Genomic DNA, 15,513 nt, shown 5'->3' with positions numbered 1-15,513 from the left:
GGGTGGGGGGGTGGCAGAATGGGACAGATGGGGGCCAGCATTGTGCCCACCCTTTGCAGGATGCTCCGCAGGTTGGGGAGGGGTGGGGTGGGCAGCTGGAGACTCTGTTTTTAGGATGGGATTTGGGGTTGATTCACCCTGGGTTGGGTATTCGCTACCTGCACCGGGGTGTGGGTGGTATAAAGTGGGGAGTCATGGGGGGCACCCCACTGGGAGATGGGTGGGGGACTATCCCAGTGTTGGGAAGCCCCCCCAGCTCCAGCCAGGTGGCCAGGAAGGGAAACGAAAACCGAGGGAGCCGAGCAAACCCAGCACCCAGGGCAGTGAGGGGAGAGCAGGGCCATGGAGAGGGAGGAACAAAGTGCCTCTTCTTCCTCATCTGGCAAGGACCCTGCAGCCACCTGGAAGCCATTTCTGGGCTGCTGGCACCCTCTTGCTCCAGGATAAAACCCTGGGTTTCAGCACCCAGAGCCCTGGGGTTTGCACCCAGAGATCAGGGTTCAGCACCCAGGGCTTGAGGTTTGTACCCAGAGATCGGGGTTCAGCACCCAAAGCCATGGGGTTTGCACCCAGAAATCGAGGTTCAGCACCCAAAGCCATGGGATTTGCACCCAGAGATTGGGGTTCAGCACCCAGGGCCATGGGGTTTGCACCCAGGGATCGGGTTCAGCACCCAAAGCCATGGGATTTGCACCCAGAGATGGGGGTTCACCACCCAGGGCCATGGGGTTTGCACAAGCACAGGGAACAAAGCCTGTCCCCAGCAAGAGGAGATGCTGGCAAGACCGAGCAGAGGGAGGAGGTTTTGGGGTCCCAAACAGCAGGAGCCCAGCAGCGCCAGCGCCCCGTGGAACAGGAGGGTGGTGGGTGCAATGGGTTGGGGGCTGGAGGTAGGGATGGGGGCTGGGGCAGCCCGGTGGGCACCCACCAGCCCAGCCAAGCGCCCTCCACCCCGGTGGGTGCCCGCTGCAGGGGCTGGCACCCCGGGTTAGACAAGGGTGGGTGGGGATGGGGGCAAACAGGAGATGGAAGAACGAAACGGAAAAAGCAGAGTGGTGTTTCAAACAGCAGGCCGTTGTTTGTCTTTTTTTTTTTTTTCCTCTTTTTTTTTTTTTAAATTTTTTTGATTCAAAAGTTTATCAGTAAAACCCTAAAATCTGTCTGTTAGGACGTTCAGCCCGATTGTGACTAAGACGTGTAAGAGTACACAAACCCAGTAAAGTTTCCACAACATGTAAAATAATATCAAATGTTGTTTAGGGGCAGCGCTGCGCACACCTGCAGGGGGGCTGCTGCCGGTAGGACCCCGCTCCGCTCCCGGGGCGCTGCCTCCTCCGCCGGTCCCTCGCTGGGTGGGGGGGCTACACCGGCTGCCTCTGCAGGAAGAAACGGGGTGGGAGGGGGGAGATGTGTCAGCCCGGTGGTGGTCCCACTGCGGGGTTGGTGGCCCCTAGGTCTCAGTCCCCAGGCTGGTGGGGATGTCCCCATGAGCACCCACCCATGAAGAAGTGGGTACCCACCCAAGATGTAGCACTTTTAGTTCATTTATAGCGCCCCCCTCCTCCCCCTCCATCCCATCATCACCCAGGGAAGGGGGATAAAAGCCCTGTAGCCCAGCTTGGGGGGTCCCAGACCTGGCACCCACTCGCCTGCCCCCACAGTGGAGGGGTCCTGGGTGGCCTGGTGTCCCTCAGGGACGCAATGTCCCAAGCGATGCCCCGTGCCATGTGGGGCTGAGCCCAACGTGGGTGTCCTGTGGGCGTCCCCAAGGGGATGTGGTCTGAAGGCGATGCCCCGTGCTATGTGGGGCTGAGCCCAGCGTGGGTGTGCTGTGGGTGTCCCCAAGGGGACATGGTCTGAAAGCAGGTCCCCCTACCCCAGGGGGCTGCAGGACATTGAGGGGGTGTTGGGGGGGGGCTCTGGGCTTACCTTATGTTTGGGACATTTCAGAGAGAAGCTCTCTTCAGTTAATAAGCAACCTGTGAGGAGAGGAGAAGGCCATGTCAGGGAAGTCCTTCCCCTGCTGGATGGTTGTCCCCAAGTGGTGGGGACACAGCGTCCTCCATGGCCTCCCACCACCATCCAGATAAGCCACACCATTCGTGTGAGGGGTGCAGCTGAGGCCAGCTAAACTCAGGACACCAGCCAGCACTGCCAGCGCAGGGGGCATCGCCATCCCGGCTGGCGTGAGCCCACCCTGACCTTGGGTGGGCTGGAGAGTTGTGGAGTGGCCAGCCCTGCGGCCAGCCGAGTTGGAGGGTGCTGGGGGGAGAGGGGGGGTCCCCACAGCCCTTGTCCCCTCAGGCGGGCTCACCTGTGTCGACGGCACACGCGTAGTGGTAGGTGTGGGGACACCCCTTCTGGCAGCAGCCCACGGTGGCTCCCGCTTGCTGGCAGCTCGAGCACTTCTTTAAACGCACCCGGGAATTCGGAGCAGGGAAGGAGAGATGTGGAGAGACAGAGAGACCCCGTCAGAGCCCAGCGCAGGAGCAAAGCACCCCGACGGCCCCCACCACGAGGGGAACGCGCCGGCGTCCCTGCATCTCTCCAGCCCCACGCTGCCTCCCCCCACTCCGGGCAGCATCCTTCCTCCTGCACGGGTGCAGCACGGGCGACGTTGTGCCTCTCGCTTGGATGTCTGCAACCACACACATTTCTACCCACCATACGGTTCCCCTGGATGGCACCAAGCCTGCAGCCATCCTCCATGGGGCAGGAGGAGCAACAGTGAAGGGTCCATGGCCTGGGCCATGCCATGACTCGGTGGCAGTGGTGGTGGAGGACCACGGTGTTCCCCATTCTCCTGCTCTGTCCCCAGTGGAAGGACCCGACTCCACAGCACGGGCAGGGAGAGGGCAGCAGCCTCCAGACAGCCATGTTGCACTCCTGGAATATGGCCAGCCCCAAATCCAGTACTTGGGGGGCTTGCTGGAGACCTCTGCCCACCCTCTGCTGGGCAGCTGTCCCCTCCCTCTCCCCAGCACAAAACACCCATGTCCCATTGGCGGTTTCTCAGCAGCATCCTCCCTATTTCAGTCACTCGAGGTGCCCCTGCTCTGGGTGAGGAGCAGGGCAGGGCTGTCCCCTCCCTTCAGCTCCCCTTCCCCTGCTGCTCATCACCGTGGCATCAGGCCACATGGTGCCCATTTTCATCTCCCATCCTGCCTTCGCCAGGCTGCGTCCCGCTGGCTCTGAGCAGCCCCTGCAACACACAGATGGGCCAGGGGACGTGACCCACCGGGCTCAGCATCCTCATGGTCCTGGGGGTGGGGGAGAACCCTGCTGCCCTCCCAAAGTATAACAACATAAATACGCTTCTACACCTAAAAAGTTGGGGTTTAGGTGCTATCAGAGACGCGGCAGCACAAAACTCGCAGGAAACCAGTGGGGTTCATGGTGCCTGAACACCCGCCCCACTCTCCCCGGGCGACTCATCAGGGCCAACCCTATTAATTTTCATCCCGGCCAAAGGCGCAGCCGGAGGAACGGCTTCAGCTGAAGGAGGCCAGTGGGAGACGCCACCGTGCTGGGCGGGCGGCCGAGCTCTTACCAGGTCGGCAGCCGCCTTGACGGCCTCCTGCAGCCCGTAGAGCTTCCCCGCCACCAGGAAAACCCCAGCGGTCCATACGGCACAGGCCTCGTGCAGCCAGTGCTCCTGCGTGTCGCCCGCCGGCTCCTGCGGCGGGGACTCGGCCTTGTGACATTCGTGCCGCCGGGGCTTTTCGGCCGCCTCCTCGCCCTCTGTCCTCTCGTCACAGCAGTAGCAGCTCTGCAGCCTACGGAACATGCCCCGCGGGCTGGAGCGCAGGGCGCTCTGCTTGGCCGCCTCGGCGGCAACCTCCGGCCGCGCCGCCTTGCTGCCGGCACCGCAGCCCCCCTCCGTCCCTCGGGGCACCCGCTCGGCCGCGGAGGGCGGGATGGCGTCCTCGCCCGGCCCCTCTGCCCGCGCCTTCTCCTTCAGGCGCGACTTCTTCTTGGGCAAGCAGTCCTCGGGGTAGTAGGGCCCGCAGAGGTCCCCCAGGTCCTTGTAGTTGGCGGGGTTGCGGCACAGGCAGCAGACCAGGCAGGCAGCACTCAGCGCCTTGGACACCACCGGCCCCATGTGCATGGTGGAGGAGGCGGGCAGGGCTGCCCGTGGCCGTGGTGCCGGCCCGGCCGGTCCCCGTTGCAGCCTGGCCTCCTCGCCAGGAGAGTTGACGACGGTGCAGGTGGTGGTGAACTCGCCGCGCCGCTCCACACGGACGTAGGGGACAAAAGGGGGTGCCCGGCTGTCCGCCCGCAGCCGCTTGCAGGAGATGTACTTGAGCCGGATCTCGGGCTCGGCGGGGTGCACCAGCGGGGCCTGCTGGGGCTGCCGCCGCCGCTTGCCGCGGCTCTTGCACCGTGCCGGCACCGCCTTGGCCTTGCCGTGGGCCAGGCGCTTCCGCTGCCGCTTGGAGTAGCCATTGTAGTTGGAGTGGTTGGCCCGCGGCTTCGGCCCTCGTGCTGGCCCGGCTGGGGGGCGTCCCTCGGGGGGGCCATCACCGCCCCCCGCCTCCTTCTCCTCGCTCTTTGGTTTCTTCCCCTCCCGCGGCGCCTCCTCCCCACCGCCCAGGCCAGCCGCACGCTCCCGGGGGTGTGGCGGTGGTGGCAGGGGGCCCAGGGGTGCCTTGGCCATGCCCAGCGCCGCCGCTTTGCCCTTGCGGTTCCTCTTCTTGGGCAGGAGCCCCAGGCTCTTGGCTGCCATGGTGGAGCTGGGCGGGGACCCCAGGGCCGGTGCACAGGCCTCCCCCTGGCAGCCATCGGTGGAGAGCTTCTTCCCACCGCCCAGCTTCCCCTTCGGTGCTCGCCCGTTGGGGTTTCGGCAGAGCTGCTCGGCCATCGGCATGGCGGGCGCCTTCTGTGCCACCACCGGCTTGGGCAGCCGCATGTCACCCACCGCCGGGGCCACCCCGCTGTGCTTCACCACCCGCTCCCTCTCCGCCCCGTTTCTTCCCCTCCCGCGGCGCCTCCTCCCCGCCGCCTGGGCCAGCCGCACGCTCCCGGGGGTGCGGCGGTGGTGGCAGGGGGCCCAGGGGTGCCTTGGCCATGCCCAGCGCCGCCGCTTTGCCCTTGCGGTTCCTCTTCTTGGGCAGGAGCCCCAGGCTCTTGGCTGCCATGGTGGAGCTGGGCGGGGACCCCAGGGCCGGTGCACAGGCCTCCCCCTGGCAGCCATCGGTGGAGAGCTTCTTCCCACCGCCCAGCTTCCCCTTCGGTGCTCGCCCGTTGGGGTTTCGGCAGAGCTGCTCGGCCATCGGCATGGCGGGCGCCTTCTGTGCCACCACCGGCTTGGGCAGCCGCATGTCACCCACCGCCGGGGCCACCCCGCTGTGCTTCACCACCCGCTCCCTCTCCGCCCCCACCGGGCTCAGCGAGGTGCCATAGGTGGCCACCGTGGCCACTGACGCCGCCGTGGCTGCTGGTTTGCAGGCAAACTTCTTCAGGTTGGGCGAGGTGATCTTCTGGACAATGGCCTCCAGCTTGAGGCCGCGGCCTTTGCGGGGAGGCAGCACTTTGGTCTTGGTGGCCTCTTGGAAGGCCGCCCGGGAGGTGATCTTGATGCAGACGTCGGGGGCTTCCTTCGGTGGGGGGGGCTTGGGGAGGGCTTCGCCAGAACTCTTGGGAGGCAGCTTGGCTTTCACCTTCTTGGCCACGGGCATCTTCTTGAAGAGGCTGGGGGGGGGCTCTGGCTTCTCCTCCTTCACTCCGCCACTGTTGCTGCGCAGGACCAGGTTCCTCTTCTTGGTGGGGATGGGGGACATGAAGGTGGACTTCCTCTTCAGCGAGTGCAGGGGCCGCTCGGACATCTTGCCAGCCATGCCCGGCCCTGCTTTGGGCAGCTTCATCCGTGCACCCACCTTGCCCTCCTTGTGGGGGCTGCCCGGGGCTGCCAGCTTGAAGGCGGGTGGGAGGTGGTTGTTGGAGATGAGCTTCTTGGGCGCCTTGCAGTTCTTCAGCCGGACGTCAGCCGCCCGCTTGCCCCGCCGCCTCTTGGTGTAGAACACCTCCTGCGTCTTCGTCCGGGAGCGCAGGATCATCGACCGCTGGTCCCTGTCCCCCACCTCCACCGCATCCACCTCCGGCGGTGTCGGCCCCACCACCTCCTCTGCTGCCACCAAGGCGGGCACCAGGAGGGTGGCATCGCTGGCGTTTTGGACCACCTTGGGGGCCGGCCGGCTGCTGCGCTTCCTGGCTTTGAAAGCCACCCGCTGCTTCACGCCGCAGGCGGGCTTCTTCCCCAGCTTCTCCTGGTGCGCGGGGGCCTTCAGCCCCTCCAGCGGGGCCGGGGTGCGGGGCTCGGCGAGGGCGGTGAAGGAGCGGGTGCACATACGCGCCGGCAGACCCTCGGCTGGAAACCGGGGCGTTTGGCTATGGGCATTCTTGCTTGGTATCTCCACCTGGCCATCCGGCCCGAGGCAGGTGCTGGCCACGCCACCGGCTGCTGGTAAGTCATCGAAGGGGCTTGGCACGGCGCTGCCAGAGCCGTCCCCCTCCGGCAGCCGGCAGTGGACCCTCTTGTTGCGGAGGCTCTTGCCCCGCGAGACGGGCTCTGTCTTCCCCAGTGTGTTTTCGGGGGTGAGTTGCTGCTTCACCGTGACCGATGGGGTGGATTCAGTGTTGGCCACCTCTGCATGGGATGTCTCCCCTCCGCCGCTCTCCTCCTCAGGCTGGATGTGGGGCAGAGAGGACTTGAACCAGCTCTTCACCTTGGTCTCCGTGCCCACAGCGGGGCCCAGCAGGATGACGGACTGGCCGGAGAGGCGCGAGCCTGGAGCTGAGCTCTCCTTTTCCACCGTGCTGACGGTCTCCTCGGCGGACACGGGCACCTCGCTGGAGGACAGCACGGCGGGCATCTCCGGTGGCTTGGGTGGCGAGGCGTCGTAGGTCACCGACTTCTGCTCCGAGCCAGCCAGCTCGCAGAGCGAGGAGTACTCCTCCGCCTCCAGGTCCGACTCCTTCAGGTCCGGCGAGGAGATGATGGGGATCTCACTGAAGTCCCCTGTCGAGCAGCAGTGCCGGGTGTCCTGCAGCCACCTCTCACTGTCTGCCTTTGTCGCTTCATCGTAGGTCAGCGTTTCCTCCTCCTCCTCCATCGCCTGCTGGCCAAAGTCCCGGGCCGGCTCGCTCTTGGCCGGCTGCTCACCGTCGCACAGATCCAAGCCACAGGCATTTTTTTTCTCCTTGCAGGAGCCCACCAATTTGCTGGGGAACAAGCCCTTGGGGAGGTCGGTGGCTTGCAGATCCTTCCACCGCAGGCACGCCTCGCCCAGGCTCTCCTCTGGCCACTCAAAGTGCTCCATGGCATTCTCAGACCCCACCGAGTTGGCGGTGGTGTTCGAGTAGCAGCTGTAGCTGGTGGCCCCCGTGCTTGATGTCGCTGCCGGGATGCTGGGCTTGGAGTCGAAGGCCAGCTGGGCAGTGTCCTTCAGCGCATCCTTGGTCTCAGCAGCCGCAAACTCCACCTGGGGACCCTCGTACACCTCCTCACCAAAGTCCTTCCCTGTGCTGGCCCCCGAAGCCTTGTCCAGCTTGAGGGGCTCAGTGAGCGTGCTGGAGTCACCCTGGCTGGGCCAGCTGCCCTTCACCATGGAGTCCAGGCAGGGCCGGTGGTTTTCCAGCTGGAAGGGGGACTTGGTGGCCTCCTTGCTCAGCATTGGAGAGTTGGCCCAGGCTTTGTCTGCTTTCTCGCTGATGGCATCCTGCAGGACGATGATCTCGGAAGCCAGCTCCTCCTGGGACAGGGCGCTGAGGAGCAGCCGGGGACAGTCCCGTTCGTTGGTTACGTACTTGGTGAAGGTCTCCAGGGGCAGGCTGGCGTGGATGCTCTGGAAGGAGTCGTCTGATTTGGTGGACATGTCGTCTGGGGAGGTGACGGAGCAGGTGGACACCGATTCAGGCTTCGCCTTGGAGTTGCTGTTGACGCGGGCAGGGCTGCGGTTCTGGTTGCAGTACAGGAAACTCCTCTCCAGCTGGTCCTCCGACCCGCTGAGATAGTCGGCGTCTTGTGTCTCGGCATGGACGGACTGTGGGGTGCTGAGTGGGTCGGACAGGGGGGTCCCCACCTGCTCAGCTGAGTAGGTGCTGCTCTCGGGGCTGCAGTGCTGCCCCTTGAGCTGCTCGGGGGTCCTCGCTGGGTTCTTGATGCCCTTTTTCTGGGGCACAGCCGTTTTGGAGAGCAGGAGCTGCTGGACGGTGTTGGAGATGTTCTCCACTTGGGAGGTAAGCGCTGTCAGGCTCTGCAGGCTCAGGTCCGACAGCAGGTTTTCGGGCAGCTTCTCCTTCTGCAAGTTCTTGCAGTTCCCGGATTGAGCATCGGGGCTCGTCCCGTCGGTGGGAGAAGGGTTCAGCAGTGGCATGAAATGGCTGTGGTCAGCGATGCCGGCGGGGAAGGAGCCAGCGCTCAGTGGCTGCTGGCTATACTGGAAGTTCTCCAGGTTGGGCATCAGCGGGGAGGGAGTGGAGCTGTAGGACGGGGACCTGCCGACGGAGCGAGCCGGCGAGTGGCTGGCGCTGGGGCTGAAGGTCTGGTAGTACTGCTCCGGCGTCCGGACGGGCGGCGCATCACCCTGGCAGTAGGTCTGACCCGGCTGGTTGTAATGTTGGTACTTGGCCAGGTTTTGGTAGTGGAGGGTCTCTGGGGCATGATGCCGCCCTTGCAAGGGCTGCGGGGGCTGCGGGGGCTGTGGCGGTTGCGGCGGCTGTGGCGGCGGCGGTGGCTGCGGGGGCTGCGGGGTGCCGCCCTTGCAAGGGCTGCGGGGGCTGCGGGGGCTGTGGCGGTTGCGGCGGCTGTGGCGGCGGCGGTGGCTGCGGGGGCTGCGGGGGCGGCTGCGGGGGCTGCTCGTAGCCGATGCGGTTGGGCTGGTAGCCGTGCAGGTTGGGCACGCGGGGGCCGGGGGCCAGGCTGGCGGCGCTGCCCAGGGGCCGCTCCAGCGGCGGCTGCCCCGAGGGTGCCGTGCAGCTCTTGTAGGAGTGTGCGGGCTGGCTGCCCCCCGGCACCGAGGAGTAGGTGGAGGAGGCGGGGAAGGACTGCGAGTGCTGCCCGAAATGGGGGCTCTGCGAGAAGGGCATGGGCGAGGAGACGTCATTCGGCAGCTTCTGCCGCTGCAGCTTGGGGTAGGGGAGCGCGGGCTGCTGCTGCTGCTGCGGCTGCTGCTGCTGCTGCTGGAAGTGAGTCCGGAAGGGCAGCGGGGCGGCCGCTGGCTCGTGGTACGCTCGCCCGCCCGCCAACGCCGCCGTCTTCTTCATCAGGCTGTCCTCATACTTGGCCACGCCACCGGGCAGCGCCTGTGGCTGGCCACCCCACGCCTGCAAGCTCTCGTCCCCTGAATAACGGGCCGGGTAGGGGCTGTTCTCCTGCACGGCGTAATTGGAAAAGGCCGGCCTGCCTTGCAGCTGCTGCCCCGCTAATTGCTTGTTTCCCCGGTGGTATTTCTCCACGGCGCTGTTCTCATAGCCCGAGTACGGCAGTTGCTGCTGACTGTAGTACTCCTTCGCCACCAGCCTCTGCCGCTCGCAGTTCGGCCCTGCCTGACTTTGATGCCTGTAATTCTCCAGGCGTGATGTATCTTGTGAAGTCGGCTGGTAGCTCTGCTGGTTGCCATGGAAACCACACCTTTCTCGAAAGGACTGCATGGCGCGGGCTCGTTATCTGCGAAGAGAGAGAGGCGAGAATTCAAATGAAGCATCGCCACCGTGGCGGGCCGGGGAGCGCGGCCGCGCGCGGAGAGGGGGCAGCGTCACCCGTGCGGTGGGGGCATCGCCTCGCCCCCCGGGGCATCGCCCCGCTGGCACCCTGGAGCACAGCACCTGGCCATTCATCGCTTCGTATTGTCCTGCATCGCCTCGCATCACCCTGCAGTGCATCGCCTTGCATTGCATCGCCCTGCATCGCATCCTATCGCATGGCCATGCATCACATTGCATCCCATTTTATCAGGTGGCCCTGCATCGCATCCCTCTTCATTCCATCCTATCGCATGGCCCTGCATCACCTCGCATTGCCTTGCATTGCATCGCCCTGCATTGCATCCTATCACGTGGCCCTGCATCTTATTGCATGGCCCTGCATCCCATCGCCCTTCATGGCATCTCCTTGCATTGTATCTCCCTGCATCGCATCGCCCTTCATTGCATCTCTTGCATTGTATCTCCCTGCATTGCATTGCCTTGGACTGCATCGCCTTGCATGGCCCTGCATCACATCACCTTGCATTGCCCTGCATCGCGTTGCCCTGCATCACGTCGCCTTGAATTGCATCGCCCTGCATCACATCGCCCTGCATCACGTTGCCTTGCATCGCCCTGCATCACATCGCATCGCCCTGCATCACGTCGTCTTGCATTGTATCACCCTGCGCCGCCTCACCTTGCCCTGCACCGCCCTGGATTGCCCTAGATCGCAGCAGCTGGCTTCCCATTGCCTCCCATCACTCTGCATCTCACCGTGTCGCCCCCACATCACACCGGTTGCCGTCGCATCCCCTCACCTTGCATCGCCCTGCGCCGTCCTTTATCACATCGTGCATGGCTCCACGCTGCATCGCCCCGCTTCGCAGCATGGTGCCTGTGAGCTGGGGGGAGGGGGGTGGCCAAGATCTGGCTGTCCCCTCCCTGCCCGCAGCGTGCCCAGCCAGCCCTCCTCACCCTGCTGCTGGGAGCCTTCCCCATCTCCACTGCCCTACCCCGGCTCTGCAGGGCTAACAACCCCCCTCCCTGCTTGCCCTGCGGGGCACAGTGACCCCCTGCATCACGTTGGGGTCCCCCAGCCCCAGTGTTCTGCATTTCACACACCCACTGCCCCTCACCTCTGCAAATCCCTTACCCCCCTGCTCCTCGCACACCCTCCCCCAGGGATGCCGGGATCCTGCGAGCCCTTCCCAACACCCCGCTTATCACCATTCTTTTTAATTATTGGACTAATTACTGGAAGCAGCAGCGTGGAGGGCCAGAACCGCAGGCTCTGCTGCAAAAAAAAAAAAGTCATTTCAACTTGCTGGCTCTGCCCGTCTCTGCCCGTCTCTGCCTGCTGCTGCCTCCCACAGCCCCCCCGGCCCCAGCCGATACCCCCTGCCCCGGCGCGATACCATCTGGAAGCTGTCTGCTCCTGCCAGCAGACGTCTATTAGCCGAGCTCCTCGCCACCGTGGTCATTAAACCTCCCCATTTCCTAGCCCCGCTTGCGTTAGGTGCAGGGAAGCACCTGGGTCACTGGTTTGATCTCAGAGGCAGCTGAGTGGTTTGCAGGGGCTAATGAAGGGCTGGGTGGGGGTGGGGGGATGGATGCATCCTGCTCATCCACAGCACCTGTGGGTTGGAGGTGCTGGGAAGAACACAAGCCTGTTTTGGCAGAGGACTGAGATTTGGGAGCCTGAGTTAGAGCAGCCCCAAAGGGTTTACAGCTCCCTGGGGACTTCCCTGGTGCTGCTCCCTTGGCACTGTGCTGCGGTGGTGACCCCGTGCTGTCCCCTCTGCCTTTGTTAAGGTGATGAGCATAATGAGGGGGGAGGTGGAGAACAAGCCCTGGCCTCTGACAAACCTCCTCATGGTGCCAGCCACGCTGGGCAGCCCCAAGCCGGGGAGGGGGCCACATGTGTCCCCCCCGCCACCCTTGTGTCACCACCACAACGTGCCAAATGGTGTGTGGCTCTGGCTGGTCCCTTTGTGGGTGGCTCTGCCGTAGCAGCACAAATTGCCACCGCTGGTTTGATCGGTCCCACTTGGCCCCCCTTTTCCTTGCAGCACCTGGTGGACACCAGTAACATCTCAGCACCTTTTCAGAGTCTACATACACCCACAGGGCTTCATTTAGTCCTATTTCCATGACCCCCAGTGGCTCAGGGACGCACCGATCGCACAGTGCCCTCCGGCACCACTCGGTGTCACCCCCGCCAGCCCGGCACCCCGTCCCCCCATCCCCTTTTGGACACTTTCCATGTCGCTCCCCCGTATGGCAGCTGCATCACGCAGGCCACCTGGGCAACTGGATGAGGTTAAAGCCTAAATCCCAGGGAAAAGACGGGTCAATTAAAAATCCGGTGAGGCCGGCGTGAAAGCCTCTACCGCGGCGCTGCCCTGTCCTGCGCCGGGGCTGCAGGAACAAAGGCAGCAAAATCAAAGCCAGGCCTCTGGGGCAGCCCCGGGCGGCGGCGAGAAAATTAAAGGGAGAAAAGGGCCCCTCGCTCTCCACGTGGAAGCAGGTTCGGAAAATGAAATCGGCTTGAGGAGACCCCGGGCTGGTTCCTTAAGGAGAGCTTCCCCCTCCTCCCCCGCCCCCTTCCTGTTTTATTATGAATTATTATTATTAACTAATTATTATTACTTTTTTTCAAACAGCTGGGACAACGCCAGGTTGAGCAAAAGCAGCCGGTGCACGGGGAGCACGTGTGGGGGGGTGTGCATATGTGCTGGGTGTGCACGCGTGCAGGGTTTGCACACTTGCAGGCTGTGCATGCCTACAAGCAGGGTGTGCATGTGGGTGGGTGGGAGGAAGCCCCCCCCCCCTCCTCAACCCCCAACAGGATCAGGCCATGGAAACAGCCAGTTTCAGCCACATCCCAGTGCCTGGCAAGGTCTGGGGGCTCCTCCAGCACCCCTGGGCATCTTCTTACAGGGGCAGGAGATGAGGCTGGGGCTACCCACTGCCTCCCCATCCCACATGAGCCAAAATCCTGCGCCTGGACCACTCCATCTCCCTGCAGGCCATAAGGGATGTGCTGGGGGTGGGATGCTGCCATTCGGGGCCGGGACGGGGGGGAAACTCATCACCAGCAGCACCCGGAGGTGTCGGCAGAACCGGAGGCCAGCTCTTCCCTCAGCTCTGCCGCAGCTTTGCCAGAGAAGGGCCGTAACAGATGTTGCCTCCTGATGTAGGCTGTTTCCCAGCAAACACTTTAATGGCATCAAATCAAGCTGTCGACAGCAGCGAGGTTACGGCCCTTCCCGGGAGGGGGAGGCGGCTGCGGCCACGTCCTGGGGGCCCTGCACACTCGCTCCCCCCGCCACGTCCCTGCCAGACGTGCTCTCCCCCCCCTGAAGAAGTTTCCAGCCCAGCTCCCGCTGGCCCTGCCATGGGAATCGATACGGGGCCGTCAGCGCATGGCCGCAGCCGCATCCCTGCCCTTGGTGGCCCAGCAAAGCCACCGCAGCTGCAGCCAGGGCTCACGGCGTGGGTCCCCGGGAAGGGGTCCCCAAGGCATCCGTGGGAGGAGGCAGGGACTTGGGGCCATCACAACGCCCACAGCCAGCGTGATCCTGTCCCTGCAGTGCAAGGAGCCGTGTTCACCTCTGGCTACGGCCAAACCGGAGCATCCTGTCCCCTCGGTCCCCAGGGACACGTGGCACAGCCCAGCCGGCCCCACAGATCCGGGCACAGCCCTGGCGTCACCCTTTGGGGACAGGCAGGACCCGCGGCACCTCCCAGAGCTGGTGCATGACCTGGGTCCATGCTGTGGTGCATGAGGCCATGCTGCACTGCACAGGGCTGATGCAGTGTGTGGGGCTGATGCAGCACGTGGGGCTGATGTGGTGCATGGGGCTGATGCAGTGCATGGGGCTGACATGGTGCATGGGGCTGATGCCGTGTGTGGGGCTGATGCAGCTCATGGGGCTGATGCATTGCTTGTGGCTGATGTGGTGCATGGGGCTGATGCAGTGTGTGGGGCTGATGCAGTGCGTGGGGCTGATGCAGTGTGTGGGGCTGATGCAGTGCGTGGGGCTGATGCGGTGCGTGGGGCTGGTGCCGGGAGCGGATTCGGGGCACCGGGCGGCAGTGCCAGGCCAGCGCAGCCCTGCAGCTGCAGACGCCTGCCTGCGCAGTGGCTCACAGCCTGCCTGCTGCTCAGGAGGATTTGTGCTGCGTGGCTGGGTTTGGTGTTATTTTCCTCCCCCTCCATCCCTCCTTCCTTCCCTGCCTTCTCCCCTTTCCTCCCTTTTCCCCTTGGCTGGCAGGGACACAGCAGGGGCCGGATCCGGAGCCCTCTGAAGGCAACCCAGGACTTCCCATGGCAGGGGACCCTCGGTAAGCACCCAAGACCCCCAACGTCTCGGCCCCGGGGGGGGGCAGTGGGCATCCCCTGACGCCCCCCCTGCATCCCGGCCTCGCTTCCCAGCTGCTGCTCATCCCTGGGGGCCTGATCCAAGGGCCCCCAGCCCTGCTGCTCCTCCGGCTGCTCCTTCCTCGCCTTTCCTGCTGCGCCATCAAACGAGGACTCAACGACTAAAAATAGCAGCGCGCTCTCGCAGGGGGGATGCTCCGCCAGCCCAGCAGCGCTGGCACCACGGACCACCCCAAAACCCCTGCACCAAACCCCCCCACCCAGGGGTGCAGCGAAGGGATGGACACACACACACACACACACCCCTCTCAGCCCCACTTGGTGGCTCTCGGGTGTGCGTGGGGTGGGGTGGGGGGGGAATAAGAGCCTGTGGAGGAGCGTCAGCCCCAGATTTGTTTAATTGTGAGCTGGTGGAGTTTAAAGAAACCCTTTCTGGCCGGCTGCCACACCGCAAACTGCGCCGGAGAATTTGATTATTAAGGGAGGAGAGAAAAAGGGAGGTTGGAAAGGAGCAGAGTTGGGGGGGTCGGGGTGTGTGGGGCAGCCCAGGAAAGGGCATCCTGCCCCAGGAGCTGGGAAGGAGAGGAACTGGGGGGGACAGACGGACGGACAGACCCCCCGGCAGTGCAGAGGGACCGTAGGAGCTGGCCCGGGGCAGGGTCAAACCCTCCAGGAGGTTGTGGAGTTGCCACCGTCTGTCTGTCTGTCCCTGCACCCCACAGACACCCCTGTGGTGCCTGGCACTGGGTGACGGTGGCAGCTCAGAGGGGGTGGGCACCCCTGGTTGGGTGTATGAATGCATCCCCCCAGTATACCCTCTAATGTCCCCCATTAATGCACCCTCTCTCCAGTGCACCCTGTTAATCCATCATTCCTCCAGCGAACCCCTTTAATACATCCTCTCCCTAAACAACTCCTTTAATACACCCTCTCTCCAGTGCACCCCACTAACACACCCTCTCTCCAGTGAACCCCTTTAATGCAGCGTCTCTCCAGTGCACCCCATTAATCCATCATACCCCCAGCGAACCCCTTTAATATGCCCTCTCCCTAATGAACCCCTTTAGTGCATCTTCTCTCAAGCGCACCCCCTTAATGCACCCCCCTCCAATGAACCCCTTGAACACACTCTCTCTCCAATGCACCCCATTATTCCATCATTCCCCCAGTGAACCCCTTTAATGTATCCTCTCCCTAATGAACCTCTTTAACACACCCCTCTCCATTGCCCCCCCCCCCCATTAATGCACCCTCTCTCCAATGCACCCCGTTAATCCATCATCCCCTAGTGAACCCCTTTAATATGCTCTCTCCCTAATGAACCTCTTTAACACACCCCTCTCCATTGCCCCCCCATTAATACACCCTCTCTGCATTGCCCCCCCCATGAATACACCCTTTCTCCATTGTCCCCCTTTAATACACCCTCTCTCCATTGCCCC

At 63.8% G+C, this 15,513-nt stretch overlaps 1 protein-coding gene across 1 annotated transcript in view; it reads right to left on the bottom strand.

The window, feature by feature from the left end:
• Positions 1 to 1,259: 1,259 nt before the first annotated feature.
• The window catches only part of RAI1 (retinoic acid induced 1), a 41,341-nt gene continuing 27,087 nt past the window's right edge, over positions 1,260 to 15,513 (bottom strand). Inside the window, exons 2-7 of the mRNA XM_014936676.1 lie at positions 8,843 to 9,667; positions 4,989 to 8,745; positions 3,551 to 4,564; positions 2,315 to 2,408; positions 1,930 to 1,979; positions 1,260 to 1,376 (exon numbers count right to left, since the gene is read on the bottom strand). Of these exons, the coding sequence (XP_014792162.1) occupies positions 1,362 to 1,376; positions 1,930 to 1,979; positions 2,315 to 2,408; positions 3,551 to 4,564; positions 4,989 to 8,745; positions 8,843 to 9,651 (5,739 nt within the window). The 5' untranslated portion in view covers positions 9,652 to 9,667 and the 3' untranslated portion in view covers positions 1,260 to 1,361. The remainder of the gene's footprint in view (positions 1,377 to 1,929; positions 1,980 to 2,314; positions 2,409 to 3,550; positions 4,565 to 4,988; positions 8,746 to 8,842; positions 9,668 to 15,513) is intronic.

Source organism: Calidris pugnax, unplaced genomic scaffold (assembly GCF_001431845.1).
Source record: "Calidris pugnax isolate Ruff unplaced genomic scaffold, ASM143184v1 scaffold17, whole genome shotgun sequence".
Classification (NCBI taxonomy): domain Eukaryota; kingdom Metazoa; phylum Chordata; class Aves; order Charadriiformes; family Scolopacidae; genus Calidris; species Calidris pugnax.
This window is presented reverse-complemented; position numbering and strand designations above follow the sequence as displayed.